The sequence below is a fragment of the Ranitomeya variabilis genome, chromosome 2 (genome assembly GCF_051348905.1).
Source record: "Ranitomeya variabilis isolate aRanVar5 chromosome 2, aRanVar5.hap1, whole genome shotgun sequence".
Lineage (NCBI taxonomy): Eukaryota > Metazoa > Chordata > Amphibia > Anura > Dendrobatidae > Ranitomeya > Ranitomeya variabilis.
The window spans coordinates 374,793,069-374,816,871 of record NC_135233.1 but is presented as its reverse complement, the minus strand read 5'-3'; the positions used below and the strand labels follow the sequence as shown (position 1 = coordinate 374,816,871).

The 23,803-nt window shown below is 42.7% G+C and overlaps 1 protein-coding gene across 1 annotated transcript in view; it reads right to left on the bottom strand.

Annotated features, from left to right (window-relative positions):
* LOC143806081 (uncharacterized) overlaps window positions 1-23,803 on the bottom strand; it is an 84,823-nt gene that overhangs the window by 1,908 nt on the left and 59,112 nt on the right. Inside the window, exons 24-30 of the mRNA XM_077286016.1 lie at window positions 23,365-23,481; window positions 23,039-23,128; window positions 20,570-20,668; window positions 20,269-20,358; window positions 19,822-19,938; window positions 18,266-18,364; window positions 735-829 (exon numbers count right to left, since the gene is read on the bottom strand). Of these exons, the coding sequence (XP_077142131.1) occupies window positions 735-829; window positions 18,266-18,364; window positions 19,822-19,938; window positions 20,269-20,358; window positions 20,570-20,668; window positions 23,039-23,128; window positions 23,365-23,481 (707 nt within the window). The remainder of the gene's footprint in view (window positions 1-734; window positions 830-18,265; window positions 18,365-19,821; window positions 19,939-20,268; window positions 20,359-20,569; window positions 20,669-23,038; window positions 23,129-23,364; window positions 23,482-23,803) is intronic.

Here is a 23,803-nt window from a genome sequence, read left to right as displayed (position 1 = left end):
CTCTCCATTTCTTTCCTGTGATTTTAGTGCCATTTTTGGCCCAAAATTCAGCAAAATGGCGCACACGATTGATGAATTTGGGTCAAGTTGAAAAATGGTCTTTTTTTCCTGTCTTCAATTAGTTTTTTGAATTTTGACTCCAATAATTGCACCAAAATTATTCCGGCATACTCAATAACATACTGGGGGTGGGTGTCAGGCTGGAGTGAAATTGCACCAAATTTTGTGACATTTTAAAAAAGTTGTAATTGACGAATCAAGCAAAACCATCTGGAGTCACTAAACTATGCCCAAAAGGCAGAAAAGAAACAAAACAAAATAAAACAGGTGAGCACAAATAAAATAGACTTTAAAAAAGGTATAAATAGTATCATGAATTGGGTTCAAACAAAAAAAGGGTCAAAACTGGGCAAAAGCCAGGCGCGAAGGCAATGATGAATCGTGGACGCAGTGTTTACCGTTCTATCTATTTTTAAGAAAACCAACCATGGAAATGAGAAAAATAAGTACACCTCCTAGACTAGTGATTTTGGGTGAGAATAGGGCAGAATGACTATGGACTTTAAGAACTGTTATAGGCTTTCTATGCAGTACTTGCCATACCTTGTCTATAGTAAACTTTGACGTCGTTTGTAAAAAGACACAACCTACTGCAAAACCTCTACATTTTTGTGGTACATATTTTAAACCATGATAATATAAAGTTTTATTGATAAAGTTATTAAAAGACTTACCAGGCCGTATATACAAAGCAGGGCAGGTACAATAATTGAAACAGCCAACGCAATGAGAAGAAATCCATACCATGGCACAATAGGTCCTGTAGGTGCTACATAGAACAAACATGGGTTAGAATTGAAACATTTGGATGGATTCTTTTCGCCAAATTAGTAGGATCAAATATAAATTATTTTAATTAGTTAAATATAATGCAAAATCTTTATTTTTTTTGTATGTGCATTGTGAAAATGAATGACTGTCACACTTGGAAATGTTATAAACTCTCACTTCAATCTTACCGTTGTTTTTTCTTGTACAGTGGTGTGTAAAAGATTGGGTGCCCCTGGTCAAAATTACTGTTATTGTGAACAGTTAAGCAAGTTGAAGATGATTTCTAAAAGGCCTAAAGGTAAAAATGATTCATATCCTTTGTATTTTAGATCAGAAGCAAATTGGTCATTGGACTAATCTGATGGAATCATGCAATTAATCTGAAGAAAACCTCTCAATTTCGTGTATTTGATACCAAAGATGTTTTTCAGAAGATTCCTTCCATGATTGTACTGAAAATACAAGTACCATTCACAACGTGCCACAACTAACTTTAAGAAGTTTCCTCTTCTATCTGATCTCAAAAAGCTCCTTCATTTTAATTTTTTTTATAAAAAATTATTTTAAGTTCTGAAATATCCCCAACCAACAAGAAGAACATTTTTTCTCAACATCTCATTTACATGGTTAGTCCCGAAATTCAAGGTTTAGAGAAGGAAACTTAGGTTCTCATGGAGGATTTCGGAGATGCTTTAGCCTTAGGTGATGGTCACACACAGCATTTTTTGCTGCGTTTTTTTAGGCAAATTAAAAGCAGCTTTTTACAGTACCAGCAAAAACTATGAGATTTCAGAAGTCTCATGCACACTCTTATTTTTTTTTTCCTGATTGAAGTTGTGGACTGAAGCGGGTCCGAATTCTGCATCATGTCTGTTCTTTCTGCATTTTTGCAGCATTTTTTCACCTAGAAAGCTAGAAAGCAATGGAAAAATGTAAAAATGCTACAAAAAGCTCAACTGAGTTTTTCGTGACATTTTTTAAGCATCTTTGGTGAATAAAACTAATTTTGTTAACTCTTTTACCCCAGAATGTGGTTTGCACATTAATGACCGGGGCAATTTTTACAATTCTGAGCACTGTCGCTTTATGTAGCAATAGCTCTGGAACGCTTCAACGGATCCTGGTGATTCTGAGAATGTTTTTTCGTGACATTTTGTACTTCATGATAACATTTCTTTGATATGACTTGCGCTTATTTGTTAAAAAAAACGAAATTTGGTGAAAATTTTGAAAATTTTGCAATTTTCCAACTTTGAATTTTCATGCTCTTAAATCACACAGATGTGTCCCACAAAATAGTTAATAAGTAACATTTACCACATGTCTACTTTACATCAGCACAATTTTGGAAACATTTTTTTTTGTTAAGAAGTTATAAGGATTATAAGATGACCAGCGGTTTTTCATTTTTCCAACACAATTTACAAAACCATTTTTTTAGAGACCATATCACATTTGAAGTCACTTTGAGGGGTCTAATACCCAAAAGTGACACTATTCTAAAAACTGCACCCATCAAGGTGCTCAAAACCACATTCAAGAAGTTCTTTTTAACCATTTAGGTGCTTCACAGGAATTTTTGGAATGTGGAAAAAAAAGAACATTTAACTTTTTTTGCAAAAAATTTACTTCAGATGCAATTTTTTTTTATTTTGATAGGGGTAACAGGAAAAATGGACCCCAAAATGTGTTGTGTAATTTCTTCTGAGCATGCCGATACCCCATATGAGGGAGAAAACCACGGTTTGGGCAGGGCTCGGAAGGGAAGGAGGGTCATTTGACTTTTTGAATGTAAAATTTCCTGGAATCATTAGAGGACGTCGTGTCCCGTTTGGAGAGCCCCTGATGTGCCTAAACAGGGCAAACCCCCCACAATTTACCCATTTTGGAAACTACACCATTCAAGCAATGTATTTAGATGTGTGGTGAGCACCTTAAAGCCCCAGGTGCTTCACGGAAGTGTTGAGCTGTGAAAATAATAAAATCACAGTTCCCCCGAAAAAATTATTTTTCCCAAAATTTTGCATTTTCATACGGGTAACAGGAAAAATTGCACCATACAATTTGTTGTGCAATTGAATACGCCAATACCCCATATGTACGGGAGAGGGAAGAGGCACCATATTTGAGTTCAGATTTTGCTGGAATGGTTTGAGGGTGCCATGTTACATTGGCAGAGCCTCTGAGGTGCCAGAACAACAGAATCCCCCTATATGTGAAGGGGTGCAGTGATCATATTAACACCACAGTCACTGAATTTTATACCATTGGGCAGTGAAGAAAAAATAACATTTTTACCACCAAAATTTTGTTTTAACCCCAAATTTTACATTTTCACACAAGAAGTAGGCAAAAATGTCACCATAATTTCTTCCACAACTTCTATTGAACGTGGCAATACCCCATATAGAGCTGTACAGTACTACTTAGCCATTCGGAGAGACTTGGGAGGAACAAAGCGCTATTTGCCTCCTGGAGCGCAGATTTTCCTAGAACAGTTTGGCAACTCCATATACAGAGCCCCTAATTGCTAAAAGAGCAGAATCCCCCCTCAAGTGACCCTATTATGGAAATTATAACCCTTTGGGAATTTATCTACAGGTATAGTGACAATTTTGACTCCGTGGGTGTTTTCCAGAAGCAAGCAGCAATGAATATTACCGAGTGAAAATTGCAAACTGCTCTTGTAGTGACCAGTACATTGCAGTGATCAGTACGTTGCAGTCACCAGTACGTTAAGCCTAACTCGTGCTTCCGGAGACATGCAGCTGTAAGTTAGGCGGGATTCTCATCGTTACAGAAATGCCAAACATGTGGACGCTATTTGTGGTTTAGGTACACCGGGGCTCAGAAGGGAGCGGGCATTTGGATTTGGGAGCGGAGAATTTGCTGAATTTCTTTTGGTGAGTAAGGAGCCATTTCGCTTTTCCAGAGCCTTTGTACTACCAGTATCGAGGAAGTCCCCCATATATAAAAAAAACAAGTCCCCAATCAGGTCAGTCATCTGTTAATGGAAATGAACAGATAACTGATCGGAGTGGGGACTTGCTTTTTTTGTGGATTCAGTTGAAGTTTTTATTGGGAACATTTTACATAACATTTGGGATCACATTTATCCGGCGCTCTACACTGAGCACTTACTTTGGGATTTCCGTCTAAATCTCTAATGTCACCATAATTTCTCCCACAACTTCTAGTGAACGTGGCAATACCCCATATAGGGCTTGTAGCATGGCTAAAGGGTGTCTAATCGATGGGAGGTATATATCACAGAGAAGGCTTGTCGCTGTGATGTAACCCGGAGTGTTTTCTGTTTGCACATAAAGCAATAAGGAGTTGCTTAGTATATTTGGGTCCGGGTTACGGGTAGCTATGAGAGATGGGAGGGTCTGGCTACCCATATACCTCACCCCTGGGTAAGGGGCATAACCATGCCTGTCTATGTTTGTTGCAGGACCTGTGGTGAGGTCACAACCACATGTCTGATCATGTGATGGGTTCTGGGTGTGGTTAGACTTATTAAAGAAAGCCTAATGCTAGCCTCCAGGGGGAGTGTGTGGGTGTATGTCAGAGTGGACACACTTCCAGGTGTCCTGGTTGCACACTGCAGAGTGGCCTGTGTGTTGGACGGTTCCACGTGGGGACAGACATCCTGGAAACACACAGAGACCATCTTTAGGCTAGAGAGCCTACGTGCTGGTCATAGCACGGTCTGTGTGCCGACAGACGTGAGAGAGCGGAGCTCTACTATGGACATTGAGGATTAACCTGTCTGACGTAAGACTGTTTACCCGTCGTTCATGTTGCCATGTGGTTTGTGCAGCAATAAACCTGTGAACTTTTAAGGAAACGTGTCTCCTGAGTGTCATCCGCCGCACCTAAGCGAGTGTCCCCTAGACCCGTAGCGGGTGAAATGCTACAGGCTGTACAGCACTACATAGCCATTCAGAGAGACTCGGGAGGAACGGAGCGCTATTTGCCTCCTGGAGCGCAGAGTTTCCTAAAACAGTTTGCAGACTCCATATACAGAGCCCCTAGGTGGCATTAGAGTTCTAGTCCTCTTCCTTTCTGAAGAGACAATTTGCATATTTCCCAGAGAAGCATTGTGGCTTTAAGTCTCCTCATTTCGACATGCTTATCATGTCACTCTCCGCAAGGAGAAATGATACTTCTTGGATCCCGGTCAGACGCCTCTCAATCAGCCAAACCAGATCTCCACTTTGTGTTTCGGGGTACTGCCCCTCAGTGCAGTATCTGCAAATTGAGATTCTGGTTTGGCTATTATCCTAAGTCATGTGACAAGGCTCGTTAAAGGTTCGACATTGACTGTTAGGATTGCTACTTCCAATAGGTGGCACTAGAGTTCTAGGCCTTTTCCTCTCTGAAGAGACAATTTGCATATTTCCTAGAGGAGCATTGCGGCTTTAAGTCTCCTCACCTCGACATGCTTATCATGTCACTCTCCGCAAGGAGACATGATACTTCTTGGATCCCGGTCAGACGCCTCTCAATCAGCCAAACCAGATCTCCACTTTGCACTGATGTGGGGCAGTACCCCAAAGCACTGTGTCTGCAAATTGAGATTCTGGTTTGGCTCATCCTAAGTCATGTGACAAGGCTCGTTAAAAGGGTCGACATTGACTGTTAGGATTGCTACCTCCAATAGGTGGCACTAGAGTTCTAGTCCTCTTCCTCTTTGAAGAGACAATTTGCATCTAAATCTCTGAATGATGTGATTCAGATGAAACCTCTGAGGGGTCCATTCCCTATAATGAGGCAGCACAGTTACTCTGGACTCCGTCTGGCCTCTTTTCAGGGGTGTCCTTCTTTTCTTAAGTGCACAAAACTGTGGCCGCATTTTTATGCAATTCTAAAACGATGGACACTGCTGGATCAAAGGTCAGACGGAGTCCACAGTGCCTCCATCTGCCTCATTATAGGGAATCTTCCTCTAGCGGTTCAATCTGAATATTTCAGAGATTTACACAGAAACCGCGGTGCAAGCTCTCCGCGCAGAGCGCAGGATAAATGTACTTGAGCTTTACTGCAATCTTTGTGAGGCAGAATGAAAAAATCAACAGCAGGTGAAGAATTGGTTTTATTTATTTTTTTACTCGGTTCCTCATGCGGTATAAGTGATTAGGTGACTTTATTCTTCGGGTCGGTGCTATTACAGCGATATCAGATTTATATTGGGTTTTGATATTTGGCTGCTGTCACACACTAAAAGATGCTCCTTATTGCAAAAAAAGTTTTTGCATCCCCAATAGTGATGAGCGAGTATACTCGTTAATCGAGTTTTCCCGAGCACGCTCGGGTGGTCTCCGAATATTAGTTAGTGCTCGGAGATTTAGATTTTGTCGATACAGCTGCATGATTTACGGCTGCAAGACAACGTAAATCATGCAGCTGAGGCGAGAAAAACGAAATCTCCGAGAACTAACAAATACTCGGAGACCACCCGAGCATCGAGTATACTCGCTCTTCACTAATCCCCACATTTTGAGAGCTATAATTTTTCCATATTTTGGCCGACAGTCATGTAATGGCTTGTTTTTTGCAAGACAAATTGACGTTTTTAATCGATGCCATTTTCGGGCACATGACATTTTTTGATCGCTTTCTATTCTGATTTTTAGGAGGCAGAATGAACAAAAACCAGCAATTTAATAATTTTTTTTTGGGGGGAAGGGTTGGTTTACGTCGTTCCACATGTGGTAAATTTGATAAGGCAGTCTTATTCTTTAGGTCGGTACGATTACAGCGATACCTCATTTATATTTTATGTTTTGGCGCTTTTACACAATAAAAACTATTTTAGAGAAAAAATAATTATTCTTACATCGCTTTATTTTGAGGGCAATAACTTTTTTATTATGCTGATGGAGCTATATCATGATTTGTTTTTTGCGGGACAAGATGATGTTTTCAGCAGTACCATGGCTTTTTATATCCTTTTTTTGTGTTTTATTTCACTTTTTGTTCAGCGGTATGATGAGAAAGCATTGTTTTTTTGCCTTGTTTTTTATTTTTTTTATGGTGTTCACTAAAGGAGTTAAGTTTTATACGTTGGGTTGTTCCCGACATACTGGGTGTACTTTTATTGTTTATATTTTTTTTTTTTCATACAAATATCCATTTATGGATACAATATATATATTTTTTAATTTTTACTTTAAATATTTTTACAATTATTTAAAATATGTTTCTTTAAATTTTTTAAATATTTTCTTTTGTCCCACTATGGGCCTATAATTTTTTGCATGCTAATCGCTTGTATAGCATGGGGATGCAGCAGTATCCCCATGCTGTAGAAACTGTCAGCTCTGCACTGACAGGGAAAGTTGCTGATCATGCCCTGTGCATGATCAAGCAACTTTCTTAACTTTCTTATCTTTCTCAGGACGACATCGAGTCACCATGGTAACGATCGGGACCGTGCGTCATGCTGTGGGGTCTTTGATCCAAGGGCAGAGGAGCTGTCATCCCTCTGCAGGCTCCTGGAATGCTGTGATCGAGTTTGATAATAAGCTACACAGCACAGGGATGTATTATTAATTCCAATGTCATAAAAGGGTTAAACATTTGCTATAGACAATGCAAACATGATCCACACCCAAAAAACGCTGTAAAAAAGCTACAAAAAAAGCAGCAAAAACAAAGCAAACAAATCGCGAAAAACACAGCAAAATGGACATTTTGAATGTAGTGTTTTTCCTGCCATGAGAGCTGGTTTTGGCTAAAGAAAAAAGTATAACAAAATTTTTTTCAAGCAGACAAATCTGATGAGCATTTTTAACAAGAAATTACGTTGGGAAATATTTTTTGGGGGGAGGTCTTAGACGCATTTTTGTTTCTTTGAAGTGGTTTTGCAGACTTTTGGAAAAGGGTTTTTTCCTGAGCTATGTTTGCAGCTATTTGATAGCCTAAGGCCATGTTCACATGCAGTTTTTTGAGGAGAAAAATTTGATGATTTTAAACAAAAAATAAACCACTTTTGGGGGAGATTTGAGTATTCATTTTTTATGCATCCCACATTTGTTATGCTATGTGGTCTGGAGAGACATGAGGCACATTTAATTCACAGAGGATAACTTAGCTGCAGGCCAAATTTCCTTGTACAATATACTCAATTTGGCAAATTTGAATATTTCTAGATCTGTATCATTCATATTCCCTGAAAAAAGGCCAAGAAAGCAAAAATTCAGTCGGGGTATGTAAACTTTTGAGAACAACTGTATAGAGACTGAAGGCGCTGTCTGCATCTTTTAGTCACGTGACATTCTCAGGTCATGTGACAAGGCAGAAAAGATGAGGAACGTGATGCGCATGGAAGGTGTGTGCAAGTTTTAATGTAACAGAGCAATGTGTGTTGATGTAACAGAGCTGTGTGTGTGTTGATGTAACAGTTGAAAGGGTTGTACTCACTCGGGTGCGACGGGATGAAAACAGGAGGCACATTCCTTTAAAAGTTCATGTGGGTTTATTGCTTCATAAACCCCAGAAGCACCAACAGAAAGTAAACAGCCTTTAGATCAGGCAAAACAAAGTACAAATGTCCATAACAGGGCTCTGCTCCGCCAGCCCTGTGGACACACAGGCTGGGGTAGTGTCCAGTACTCAGGCTCGGTCTGGAGCCACACACAGAGGAGGCCTTCTCCCTCCCAACACACAGACCGTGTGCCAAACAACAGCCTCCATTATATAGGCTGTAACCACACCCACAGGCGAGATATGTGGGTAGCCAGACCCGCCCATCTCTTATAGCTACCCTCAACCCGGACCCAGGTGCACTAAACGACATCTTAGTGCTTTCATGCACTACAGAAAATACTACTGGCTGCATCACAGACAAAAGCCATCTCTGTGACACATACCTCCCATCGACTACGCGACCATTAGCCACACTACACAGTCTTGTGTGTGTTCATGTAGCAGCACTGTATGAACTGATGGACATCATGCTGTATGTGATGGAGTCTTGGGGCATCTTATTGTGTTGTCAGCTGTGAGGTAATATACTGCATGGGGACTGGATTTGTGAGGGTATCATACTGTGTGTGGGGGATTTGTGAGGATGTTGTAGCGCCCCCACTGCCGCAGGGCCGAGGGGTACCCGGTACCGGGCCTCTGAGTCTCTGCTCTGGGGTTGTCACGGTGGCTAGACCCGGTCCGTGACCCTGCTGAGGGGCGTACAGTAATAGATGTGAATAGATGATGGTGGTGGTGATGCCGTAGTGGTGCGGTGCAGTAAATAACGAGGACACCAGGTTGCAGTCTCTTTACCTCTTTACTGAAGATCTCTGGGTCCTCAGTCCGGAATCCAGATAACCAGGCTGCGCAAGTCCGGCCGGTCCAATGGCACCTCCAGAGTTCTCTTAACAGGTGGAAATCTGCGCCTTCCTGCTAGCGCTATGTGTTGTGGTCCTTCCCTGCTGTGCTTACGGAAAGTCCCCACAACTGTTGTGTCCGTTTCTTAAGTTCCCTCACAACTCGATTAGATGATGTTCTGCTAATCCTCCGTCCCTCCCTGATGTTACGGTTGGAACGGCACCCGTATGACGGGTAGGCTCGGAGCTCTTCCGGGACCCTAGAGTCGCCCCTCTCCACAAGTTGCCCCCCAAGACTGCATAGGTGATTTAGGTGAGACAGCCCGCCTTAGACTGACTGTCCTGCCGTGGTTTAGAGTATTGCTTGAAGCTGAATATTGTAATACTCCCTCGGCATTCCGGCCGCCGGTTGTGCGCCTCAGTAGGATGTTGCCTCGGTCTTACAGCACGACTCCTACTGGTATTCTCCTTCTTGCTTTGATCTCGTTTCTCACTCAGCACAATCTATCTCGCTTCCAGTCCCTTCTTGGGTACCGCCGCTATACTGAGCAGGCACGGTCCCGTTACGTTCGCTCAAGTTGCCAAGCCTCTGTCAGGATCCCACCCCTGACAGGGACCCTACTGAATCTTCTCCCACAACACCCTCTGCCACAAGGTGTTGCCTGGTTCCAACCCAGTCAGCTTTCTCACTAACTTCCTGCCTGACCCCCAGTTTACCCTCAATGGTGGGGAGTGGCCTAGTGAATAGAACCCTTAGCTCCCCCTGGTGGCCCGGCTGTGAAATGTATTGGTGTCTGTGATACCTGGTCAGATGAACTCCTTCAGTGCCATCGGACGTACCATAGCTCCCCTTAGTGGCGGAGCCACAGTACTGCAACGACCAGGACTCTGAGGCGCTGCACTATCATTTATGTGTGTGGGGGTTTTGTGAGGGTATCATACTGTATGAGGGGGATTTGTGAGGATATCATACTGTATGTGGGGGATTTGTGAGGGTATCATACTGTATGTGGGGGATTTGTGAGGGTATCATACTGTATGTGGGGGATTTGTGAGGATATCATACTGTATGTGGGGGATTTGTGAGGATATCATACTGTGTGTGGGGGTTTTGTGAGGGTATCATACTGTATGTGGGGGATTTGTGAGGATATACTGTATGTGGGGGATTTGTGAGGATATCATACTGTGTGTGAGGGTTTTGTGAGGGTATCATACTGTATGTGGGGGATTTGTGAGGATATACTGTATGTGGGGGATTTGTGAGGGTATCATACTGTATGTGGGGGATTTGTGAGGGTATCATACTGTATGTGGGGGATTTGTGAGGGTATCATACTGTATGTGGGGGATTTGTGAGGATATCATACTGTATGTGGGGGATTTGTGAGGATATCATACTGTATGTGGGGGATTTGTGAGGGTATCATACTGTATGTGGGGGATTTGTGTGGATATCATACTGTGTGGGGGGGATTTGTGAGGGTATCATACTGTGTGTGGGGGATTTGTGAGGGTATCATACTGTGTGTGGGGGATTTGTGAGGATATCATAATGTGTGTGGGGGATTTCTGTGGGTATCATACTGTGTGTGGGGGATTTGTGAGGATATCATACTGTATTTGGGGGATTTGTGAGGATTAGGGTTGAGCAGAACGGATCAGACAAAGTAAAAAATCGCCGACTTTCGGCAAAGTCGGGTTTCATGAAACCCGACCCGATCCTAGTGTGGGATTTCGTATGACACTTTCAGTGCCATTTTTCAGCCAATGAAGGAGGACGCAGAGTGTGGGTAGCGTGATGACATAGGTCTTGGTCCCCACCATCTTAGAGAAGGGCATGACAGTGATTGGCTTGCTTTCTGCGGCGTCACAGGGGCTATAAAGGGGCGTGCACGCAGACCGCCATCTTCTGCCGATCTTAGCATAGGGAGAGGTTGCTGCAGCTTCATCAGAAGAAAGGGTATAGTTAGGGAGGGAAGATTAACCCCCAAACTGCTTGTGCTGTAGCAATTTCCACTGTCCAACACCACCTTTTTTTTTCCAGGCACAGTGGAGGCTATATTTTTGTGCATCAGCTCTGTAGCTTATTAGGCTACCTTATAAGGCTCCCTGATAGCTGCATTGCTGTTTGTACGCTGCTGTGCAAACCGACTGCTTTTTTAAAAGCAAAAATCCTGTTGCTCCTTTCTGCACAGTTATCTTGTTTATTTGTCCACACTTTTGTGTGCAGCAGTCCTTTTTATTGCTGCCATACTTGTCCTGAGATCATTGTAGGGAGATTGAAATTGTACTACAGTCCTTGTATTTTTTCATATATCTTCCAGCCACTTTCTGCCACTTACATTGTGTTGTTTTATACACTGGTCCTGAGTTTTTGTTCAGTTTCCAAAAAAAAAAAGTAAGATTCAAATTCTCACAAAGTGGACATACTTCAGTCCTGTTAGTTTGTCTTATATCAGCCAGCCACTTTCTGCCACTTACATTGCGTTGTTTTATACACTGGGCCTGAGTTTTGGTTCAGTCTCCAAAAAAAAAAAGAGAGATTCAAAATCTCACAAAGTGGATATACTTCAGTCCTGTTAGTTTGTCATATATCAGGCAGCCACTTTCTGCCACTTACATTGCGTTGTTTTATACACTGGGCCTGAGTTTTGGTTCAGTCTCCAAAAAAAAAAGGGAGATTCAAAATCTCACAAAGTGGATACACTTCAGTCCTGTTAGTTTGTCATATATCAGGCAGCCGCTTTCTGCCACTTACATTGCGTTGTTTTATACACTGGGCCTGAGTTTTGGTTCAGTCTCCCCAAAAAAAGGGAGATTCAAAATCTCACAAAGTGGATACACTTCAGTCCTGTTAGTTTGTCATATATCAGACAGCCACTTTCTGCCACTTACATTGCGTTGTTTTATACACTGGGCCTGAGTTTTGGTTCAGTCTCCAAAAAAAAAAAGGGAGATGCAAAATCTCACAAAGTGGATATACTTCAGTCCTGTTAGTTTGTCATATATCAGGCAGCCACTTTCTGCCACTTACATTGCGTTGTTTTATACACTGGGCCTGCGTTTTGGTTCAGTCTCCAAAAAAAAAGGGAGATTCAAAATCTCACAAAGTGGATATACTTCAGTCCTGTTAGTTTGTCATATATCAGCCAGCCACTTTCTGCCACTTACATTGTGTTGTTTTATGCACAGGGCCTGAGTTTTGGTTCAGTCTCCCAAAAAAAGAAGGGAGATTTAAATTTTCAACAAGTTTATATACACCTTCTACCTTGTTTTACAGTACCAAATAACGGTTGTTATTTTGGTTAGATTTCCCAAAAAACTAGGAAGTCTGGTGGAAGAGCCCGTGGGCGTAGGTTGGCAGTTGGTACTGATGGTGGTGGTGGTGCATCTGGTGGTAGTGGCAAAAGCACAATAGCACCTAAAGCTGGAGGTGTTGAGCCAGCATCATCGTCTGGCTACACAAGGCCTCGAAGGCTCCCTTATCTGGGAGTAGGAAAACAGCTTTTAAAGCCGGAGCAGCAGGAAAAAGTTTTGGCTTTCCTTGCTGACTCAGCCTCTAGCTCTTTCGCCTCCTCTTCAGAAAGTTCAAAATATAAAAGCAGCGAGTCGTTAGTGGATGCTCCCGGTCAAGAACAAGACGTTTCCTTGTGTCCTTCACCCAAACCAAAAGTGAAGGATGCGTCAGGCGACACTACAGGTTACTCCATGGAGCTCTTTACACATACCGTGCCTGGGTTAGAAAGGGAAATTGTTAACTGCCCATTACAAGATGAATCGGACATGGATTGCACAGATGCACAGCCACAGCTAGATTATTATGCTGTTCCATTGACTCAGATCACTACATTGCCCTCGCAGTGTACTGAGCCAGAATCTGACCCTGATGAGACTATGGTGCCCTGTCCTGAACGCTATAGCACCTTACACGGTGACACAGAGGAAGGTGCACATGACATTGAAGAGGAGGTGATAGATGACCCAGTTGTTGACCCACATTGGCAGCCATTGGAGGAACAGGGTGCCGCTGCCAGTAGCTCAGAAGCGGAGGAGGATGATCCGCAGCAGCCATCTACATTGCAACAGCTGTCATCTGGCAGGCCTGTATCAGGCCAAAAAGGTTTGTCAAAAACAAAAACAGTTTTAGGAAAGCGTGGCTATCCGGTGAAAGTAGCACAGCATGCAATGCCTGAAAAGGTATTCCATAGTAGGAAGAGTGTAGTGTGGCAATTTTTTAACCAAGATCCGAATGATCAGTCAAAAGTTATCTCTAAGAAATGCTGAAAGACCTTTAGCAGAGGGAAGAATCTTCAAAATTTAAATACAACGTGCATGCGTAGACATTTAACCAGCATGCACTTGCAAGCCTGGACTAACTACCAAACGTCCCATACCGTTGGTGCACCTGCTCAGAATGAAGGTAGTCAGCAACGCTACATTGCTTCCCTCACTGTAAGCCCACCGGTTAGGTCACCACCAGCAGCAAATGTGGAGGTATCGTCGCAAGGCCAACGCAGTCAGGGAATCACAAGGTTCTTGGTAGGAAACAATGTAGGTAAGCCAACATCAAGAATACCATCACCAACCCTCTCTCAATCCGCCATGTCTACCACCCCTACCGCTAGTTCCACCATATGCAGCTCTCAAGTCCAGCTCACCCTACAAGTGACTCTCATTAGGAAAAGAAAGTACTCATCCTCTCATCTGCGTACACAGGGTTTAAACACCCACATTGCTATACTAATCTCGTTAGAGATGATGCCCTACCGGTTGGTTGAAAGCGAAGCTTTCAAAGACCTGATTGCCTACGCAGTACCATGCTATGACCTACCCAGTCAGCACTTCTTTGCTAGAAAAGCCATCCCAGCCCTCCACCAGCATGTCAAAGACCGCATTGTCCATGCACTGAGGCAATCAGTCAGTGGAAAGGTGCACCTCACAACAGATGCATGGACCAGTAGGCAGGGACGTTACGTGTCCATGACGGCACACTGGGTTAATATGGTAGATGCAGGGTCCACAGGGGACAGCCATAGTGGGACAGTTCTGCCTAGCCCACAGTCTAGGAAACAATTGGCTGTAGGCGTTCGCCACCCCTCCTTCTCCTCCTCCTCCAGAAGCAAAAGCTCGTCCACAGAGCGCAGTCGCAGTCGCGACCACTCCATCCGCAGCTGCCAGTGTTGCACACGAGGTGTCCCATTATCAAACAGCTAGTGGTAAGCGTCAGCAGGCTGTGTTACAAATGAAGTGTTTGGGCGACAACAGACACCGTGGAAGTACTGGCCGAGTACTTGCAGCAACAAACTCAGTCATGGCTGGGCAGTGTACATCTTGAGGCAGGCAAGGTAGTCAGTGATAACGGAAGGAATTTTATGGCTGCCATAGCCCTTTCAGAACTGAAACACATACCTTGCCTGGCTCACACCTTGAACCTTGTGGTGCAGTGCTTCCTGAAAAGTTATCTGGGGTTACCAGCCCTGCTCCTCAAGGTGTGAAGACTTTGCTCGCACATCCGCCGGTCGCCCGTACACTCCAGCCGTATGCAGAACCATCAGCGACCGCTGAATCTTCCCCAGCACCGCCTAATAATTGACGTTGCAACAAGGTAGAACTCCACACTGCACATGGTTCAGAGGCTGTGCGAACAGAGGCATGCTGTAATTAATTTGTGGGAGGATACACATACACGGGCAGGCACTTGAATGGCAGACATGGAGTTATCTGGTGTGCAGTGGTCGAAGCTACAAGACCTCTGTCAAGTCCTTCAGTGTTTTGCGGAATGCACACGGCTGGTAAGTGCAGACGACGCCATCATAAGCATGACCATGCCACTAATGCGTCTGCTGATGCAAAGTTTGATGCACATTAAGGAGCAGGCATCTGCAGCCAAGGAGGAGGGAAGCCTTGATGACAGTCATCCATTGTCTGCTCAGGGAACTCTCCTGGACGAGGTGGAGGATGAAGAGGAGGAGGAGGATGGGGATGAATATTTATGGGAGGAGGATGCTTCTCAGGGGGCAAGGTCAGGTACAGGGTTTTTGCGGGACACAAGTGATGTTGATTTGCAAGAAAGTGCTCCTCAACCCAGCACAAGCAGTGAATTGACACCTGGAACATTGGCCCACATGGCTGAGTATGCCTTGCGTATCCTAAAAAGGGACCAACTGTGTCTGCCACTCATTACAGTATTCCTCCACTGAACAAAGAAATGCCGCCTGTTTAGTCCTGTTACCACATTTGAACTGCTAACAGCAAAGTCAGCCCTTTAAATCCTAGTAAAACTTAGCATTTATTAATACACCTAAAAATAAAAACATAATTCAAAATTGTATACATAAAGTGCTCATAATTAACAGTGCACTAGATAAAAAATGGCACAATCTCACCCAAATTGTTAGCTGGCCCTCAGATACTGCTCCATATACCAAGAGACCAGATGATGGGGAGAAAGGACATCAAGACCAAATAAACGACATAGGGGGGGGAGTGGGGAACACGGGGGCCTCTTTTACCCTGTCGTGCCCTCTGCAGTCAACTCCCGCCCTTACAAGGGCAGTACCCAAGTGTGAGCCTATTTTTCAGTGCCCCTGGTCAGATATAGCCTCCCTGAACAAAAGTGTGTATCTTCCCTACGCGTTTCCCCACCCGTTTGGGGGGTTCATCAGGGGAAGTTTAACCGGGCTAAAGAAAACCGAACGAAGTCACCTGCAGTGGCAGGGTATGACCTCTCTGTATGCCGAGATACTGTGTATAAGAAAAAATGGTCTCCCCATTTTTTCTTATACACAGTATCTCGGCATACAGAGAGGTCATACCCTGCCACTGCAGGTGACTTCGTTCGGTTTTCTTTAGCCCGGTTAAACTTCCCCTGATGAACCCCCCAAACGGGTGGGGAAACGCGTAGGGAAGATACACACTTTTGTTCAGGGAGGCTATATCTGACCAGGGGCACTGAAAAATAGGCTCACACTTGGGTACTGCCCTTGTAAGGGCGGGAGTTGACTGCAGAGGGCACGACAGGGTAAAAGAGGCCCCCGTGTTCCCCACTCCCCCCCTATGTCGTTTATTTGGTCTTGATGTCCTTTCTCCCCATCATCTGGTCTCTTGGTATATGGAGCAGTATCTGAGGGCCAGCTAACAATTTGGGTGAGATTGTGCCATTTTTTATCTAGTGCACTGTTAATTATGAGCACTTTATGTATACAATTTTGAATTATGTTTTTATTTTTAGGTGTATTAATAAATGCTAAGTTTTACTAGGATTTAAAGGGCTGACTTTGCTGTTAATTGTTTGATATTTAGTCAGAGACATTCAGAGTAGATCTTCTGGGTGATTACATTGCTTATATTCACATTTGAACTGCATTTAGCCCACTTTAATATTTGGGCCTACTAACTGTGTCTGCCACTTATTACAGTTTTCCTCCACTGAACAAAGCAATGCTGCCTGTTTAGTCCTGTTACCACATTTGAACTGCATTTATCCTACTTTATTATTTGGGCCTACTAACTGTGTCTGCCACTCATTACAGTTTTCCTCCACTGAACAAAGCAATGCCGCCTGTTTAGTCCTGTTACCACATTTGAACTGCATTTATCCTACTGTGTTATTTGGGCCTACTAACTGTGTTTCCTCCTCATCCTGCCCATTGCCCAGCCACTGCTAGATGAGTCTGCTGGTACATTGACCCAGACCACTACATTCCCCTTGCACTCTACACAGCCAGAATCTGACCCTGCTGAAAGTCAGGTTCCCCTTCCCGCATACTATACCACCTTACACAGGGACAAAGAGGAAGGTGCAGATGAAAGTGCAGGTTCCTTCATCAGGTGCGGGGGCACACTCGTTGGCGACGTCACTGGCACAGGGCCCCTCATAGTACGCAAAAGTGTCTCTGCCAGTGGGAGGCGCCACCCGCTATGAGGGACCCTGTGCCAGTGACGTCGCCAATGATTATGCCCCTCCCACCTGATGAAGGAACCTGCACTTTCATCTGCACCTTCCTACGAACGAGTGGGCACCCCCTGCTTGCTCAGGATCACAGCACTTGCAAAGATTAAATACTTACCTCTCCCTGCTCCTCTGCCGTGATGTATTCCGCGTTTCCTGGGCCCACAAAAATCTTGAGCAAGCCCTACCCCCCCACAACTTTAGCCAAATGACCCCCAGTTTTCAATGCCTAACTATTATTATAAAGTAAATTAAGATTGACAAACTTAAGTAATAAGAATTGATGTTTTTGGCATTAAAATGGGCACTGTAGGTGTTTTCCTGTCCTCCACTCACTGCCGACTTTGCTTCCCCATTGACTTGTATTGGGTTTCGTGTTTCAGTAGGCCCCCGAATTTTCACAATAATCGGCCGATTTCACCCGACCCGACTTTTGACAAAGTTGGGTTTCGCGAAACCCAACTCGATCCGAAAAAAGTAAAAGTTGCTCAACTCTAGTGAGGATATCATACTGTGTGTGGGGGATTTGTGAGGGTGTCATACTGGGTGTGGTGGATTTCTGAGGGTATCATACTGTGTGTGGAGGATTTGTGAGGATATCATGCTGTGTGTGGGGGATTCGTGAGGCTATCATACTGTATGTGAGGGATTTTTGAGGGTATCATACTGTGTGTGGGGGATTTGTGAGGATATCATACTGTGTGTGTGGGATTTCTGAGGGTATCATACTGTATGTTGGGGTGGGGGGGTCTATGTGGTAATCATGCTGTGTGTGATGGATTGTAATGTGGAGGCATCAAAAATACTGAGGTAAATGATACTTATGTGGACATTGACACGGTATAAAAGGACATAGAAAACTATACTGCATATCTGGATTACAATATTGAGGAAGGTACCTGCATTTTTTCATTGCTATGTCGATAAGGCATGAATATGTTTATCATCATCATAATCCTTTGTACAGCGTAGAGCAAATGGAGTAAAGGGAGAGGGCAAATAGTAAAAGTGGGTAGGTAGTTTCAGCTGCATTGCATTGATTTTTCCAAAAACTTATTTTAGGAGAGAATCTCTTCCATTGTAAATCAGCCAGACAGCGAGGCTGAAGAATCAAAACCCTCTGATAAGTGTAGTTAATTGGGTAATGTACCTTCAGTAGTAGGTATCTTGGTTGTAGTTGTTGGCTGTTGTGTAGTAATAGGTGTTGTGGCTGCAGTTGGTGGATGTTGTGTAGTAGTACTGACTGGCCCTGAAACAAAATAAAGCAAAAAAAAAGAAAAAAGTTAATTTTTCATAAAAAGGAGGAAAATTTCATGGTGGCCAATTGGCACATAGCATGTGTGATGTGGACAGTAACAAAGAGCAAGTCAACCTTTAATGCAAAGACAACCTTAGTAATATCAAAGTGATCTCACTAAAGAAATGGATGGTAGCTCGGTAGTAACCAACAGCACAACTAATAGCACAGTGCAGTACAGACTTTTCATGTTTTTCAAATAAAAAAGTTCCAGAAATTATCCTTCTGTGGCATTTGCAATCAAGCAAACTCTTCTGAGCAAACCACAAACTCAAACTGACGGTGTCACTGTCAGAAGTAACATTATCCTGCTGAGACTGAGCCGAATGATACATTATAAATTCCATTATGTTCTCCACTTCTTCCCCAGTAAAACGCTTGCCAGACAAACAGGAGGCCTAGTGTAGCATACGATTTGTAGTACCACTGCCCTGCCTGCAGCTGCTGTCAGTGCTATTGATGATGGTTTTCTACCGCTAGTCGCTCATGCATTATTAGCCCCAGTATGTTTTTTTCCTTTCATCCAACCACGTCCATTGCCATAATCACTTTTCTTTTACCATATAGTTCGTAAAATACTGCAATAACATTTTGCCCTGACGAGGGGCAGTACCCCGAAACACAGTGTCTGCAAACTGAGATTCTGATTTTGGCAAATATCCTAAGTCATGTGACAAGGCTCATTAAATGGTTGATGTTGACTGTTAGGATTTCTACTTCCTATGGGTGGTGCTACAGTTCTAGTCCTCTTCCTCTCTGAAGAGACAATTTGCATATTTCCCAGAGGAGCATTGCGGCATAAAAGTTTCCTCATCTTGGCATACTTGACATGTCACTCTCCGCAAGGAGAAACGTTACCCCTTGTATCCCAGTCAGAAGCCTCTCACCAAGCCAAACCAGATCTCACACTTTTCATTGATGAGGGGCAGTACCACGAAACACAGTGTCGGAGAATTGAGATTCTGGTCTTGGCTTATGTCCTGAGTCATGTGAAAAGGCTTGCAAAGGGTTGATATTGACTTGTAGGATTGCTACCGGAGTTCTAGTCCTCTTTCTCTTTAAAGAGAAAATTTTAATATTTCGCAGAGGAGCATTGCGGCTTAGAAGCCTCCTCTTCTCAGCATTCTTGACATGTGATTCTCCGCAGGGAGAAACATTACCCCTTGGATCCCGGTCAGACGCCTCTCACCGGTCCAAAACATAATTCCACTTTGTACTGATGAGGGGCAGTACCAAAAAACTCAGTGTCTGCAAAATTATATTCTGGTTTGTTTTTTTCCTAAGTCATGTGACAAGGCTCGTTAAAGGGTCAGCATTGACTGTTAGGATTACTACTTCCAATAGGTGGCACTAGAGTTCTAGTCCTCTTCCTCTCCAAAGAGACAATTTGTATAAATTAGGTAAGATACCTTTAGGAGTAGATGGCATGGTTGTTGTTGTTTCACGTTCCATGGTAGGAGGTGTCTTGGTTGTAGTTGTTGGGCTTTCTGTGGTAGTAGATAGCTTGGTGGTAATTGTTGGGGGTTCTGTGGTAGTAGAAAGTATGATATTAGTTGTTGGAGGTTGTGTAGTAGTACTGACTGTCCATGGAACAAAAAAAAAGCAGAAAAGAAAGAAAAAAGTAAAACTTTTCCTAAGAAAGAAAACAATGTAATGGTGGTCAGTGGGCACATAACTTATGTGATGCGAACACTGACATGTCTATCATAGAGCAAGTCAACCTTTGATGCAATCACAGCCTTAGAACTGAATCAGAGCAGATAATTTCTCCTATTTAGATTCAATACTACAAGTAAATTTTAAAATTCTGCTTAAAGAGATCACAGCTAAAAAATATTGAGGACAATCTTACTTACGTGGACATCCACATGGTATAAGGGGACATAGATGACGGTAGTACATATCTGGGCTGCAGTGTTGAGGAAGGCACCAGCACTGATCCTTTCCTATGCTCAGAAGACATGAATATTATTGTCATCAGCATTATTTATACAGGGTGGACATGATCTGCCAACTTGGCCAAGGAAGGAGGCAAAAAGAAAAATCCAGCTGCTAATTTCTAATTTTGGTAGATAATCCCTAATTTTGGAAAGAAGCCAGACAGCGAGGCTGAAGAATCAAAACCCTTTGATAGGATTAGTAAGTTGGGTGATGTACCTTCAGTAGTAGGTGTCTTGGTTGTAGTTGTTGGCTGTTGTGTAGTAATAGGTGGCTTGGCTGTAGTTGGTGGATGTTGTGTAGTAGTACTGACTGGCCCTGGAACAAAACAAATGAAATAAGAGAAATAAGTTAGATTGCTCATAGTGGTCAGTTGGCTCATAGCATGTGTGATGTGGACAGTAACATAGAGCAAGTCAACCATTAATAAAAACACAACCTTAGTAATATCGAAGTGACCTCAATAAAGAAATGGATGGCAGCTCGGTAGTAACCAACAGCCCAATGTAGTACACAGACTCTTCATATTTTTTTTAAAGAAAAAAAGTTCCAAAAATTATCCTTCTGCGGCATTTACAATCAAGCAAACTGTTCTGCGCAAACCACAAACTCAAACTGACGGTGTCACTGTCAGAGGTAACATTATCCTGCTGAGACTGAGCCGAATGATACATTATACATTCCATTATGTTCTCCACTTCTTCCCCAGTAATACGCTTGCCAGAGAAAATGGAGGCCTAGTGTAGCTTACGTTTTGTAGTACCACTGCCCTGCCTGCAGCTGCTGTCAGTGCTGGTGATGATGCTTTTGTTACCAGTAGTGGCTCACGCATTCTTAGCCGCAGTAAGTTTTTGTTCTTTCATCCTACCATGTCCAATGCCATAATAATTTTTCTTTTTACCATATAGTTCGTATAATTCTGTAATAACATTTTGCACTGATGAGGGGCAGTACCCCGAAACACAGTGTCTGCAAACTGAGATTCTGGTTTTGGCAAATATCCTAATTCATGTAACAGGGCTCATTAAAGGGTTGATGTTGACTTTTAGGATTTCTACTTTCTATAGATGGCGCTAGAGTTCTAGACCTCTTCCTCTCTGAAGAGACAATTTGCATATTTCCCAGAGGAGCATTGCGGTTTAAAAGTCTCCTCATCTTGGCATACTTGACATGTCACACTCTGCAAGGAGAAACATTACCCCTTGTACCTGGTCAGACGCCTCTCACTAAACCAAACCAGTTCTCACACTCTTCATTGATGAGGGGCAGTAGCCCGAAACACAGTGTCTGCAAATTGAGATTCTGGTTTTGGCTTATATCCTATATCATATGAAAAGGCTCGCAAAGGGTCGATATTGACTTTTAGGATTGCTACTTCCTGTAGGTGGCACTAAAGTTCTAGTCCTTTTCTTCTCTGAAGAGACGATTTGTATAATACTATAATTAACTTTTGATAATCTTTTCAACCCCAATTATTCAAACCTTGTCAAAAAGAACATAAAAAGAAATTTTATATACATATGTACACATATAGAAAGTGACATGTGGTAGCAGGCCGCTGTGTCAGTTTGGCATGTACAGTTGTCACATTGGACTAGGTAAATAGGTGTGCAAAAACAGACATGCACTATTAAAAGGCTACATTTTTTCAATTTTTGATTTCTTTTGAAAAAAAAAAAAAAGTATCTTTCCAATAAAGACAAACTAAGAATTGCTAGGTAGGTAGACATCCAAAAAGCCACCATCTGCAACAGAGTGCAGTATTCGTGGGATGCTTTAAAATGTAAAAATTGACTACTAGAACACATGTAGATGAAAAAACCTAGTGAAAGATTCTCTTTAAGAATGAAAGAAAAGTGAATTTGTAATTCAAATTCAGCAGAATGGATGCCAGCTACACCTCTCCTTTCTCTTTCTCCGCACATCAACTGAAATTCTATATTACTCACATACCGATACTCTTATATTCTTGGCTGCAGTTATTCATCGTGTTAATGCCTGCGTTATTTGTCCAACATTTAAGGGCTTTCTCTTTTCATCTCCATTGCTGAGCTGTGAGCTTTGACATCTGCTCACTCTCCTAAAATCAACCTCAATCAGCTGCTGCATTCCCTGCCTCAGCTTTTACACAGGCTATGATAGTCTCTCCTGATTGGCTGCTCTGTTCCTCGTGATGTAATGGCTGCAAAGCGTTATGGGGAAGCCTGCACGGTAGTGTCTTAAGTCATGTCAGCCTTATATGATTGATTTACTTTTCTTCAATGTGTGTAAAGGTGAGGAATACGTTTTGGGCATATCAAAGAAATCAATTTGGAAATAGTTTGAATTTGCCGGGAATAACCAGTTTCATAAAATCTGAATTGAATTTGATTCGAGTAGAATCGTTTCCATCATCTCTAGTTGTCACAAAGAATAATGATTTGACGTATATTCCTCATTTCCTCATTCACTTTGCATTCTGTTCATTGATAACATATACAATTGCACTTTTATTTTTGAAGCGCTCTCACATTGCAGCATTTTTTCAACAACTACCTACACTCTGCACAGTACTGTACAACAATATGTCCAGAACTGAGTCAGAGCAGATAATTGCACCTATATCGATTCAGTACAACATATCAATTGTAAAATTTGGCCTTAAAAAAAATCACCGGGTTAAATAATATTGAGGCAAATCATACTTACGTGGACATTTACACGGTATCACAGGACACAGATAACTGTAGTACATATCTGGGCTGCAGTGTTGAGGAAGGCACCAGCAGTGATACTTTCCTATGTTCAGAAAACATGAATATTATTGTCATCATCATTCTTTATGTAGGGTGGACATGATCTGTCATATCGGACAAGGAAGGATTCGAATAGGAAAATCAGGCTGCTCGTTTCAGTTCCATTAGGTTGATTCCAAAATTAATTTTGTTGGAATGACTCTTCAATTGAAAAACTGCCAGATAGCATGAATGAAGAACCAATGTCCTATAGTAAGTTTCATAAATTAAGTAAGATACCTTCAGGAGTAGATGGCATGGTTGTTGTTGTTTGGCGTTCCATGGTAGGAGGTGGCTTGGTTGTAGTTGTTGGGCTTTCTGTGGTAGTAGGTGGCTTGGTGGTAATTGTTGGGGGTTCTGTGATAGTAGAAAGTATGATATTAGTTGTTGGAGGATGTGTAGTAGTACTGACTGTCCATGGAACAAAACAAAGCAGAAAAGAAAGAAAAAAGTTAAATTATTCCTAAGAAAGAAAACAATGTAATGGTGGTCAGTGGGCGAATAACTTATGTGATGCGAACACTGACATGTCTAACATAGAGCAAGTCAACCTTTGCTGCCATCACAGCCTTAGAACTGAATCAGAGCAGATAATTTCTCCTATTTAGATTCAATACTGCAAATACATTTTAAAATTCTGCCTTAAAGAGATCACAGCTAAAAAATATTGAGGACAATC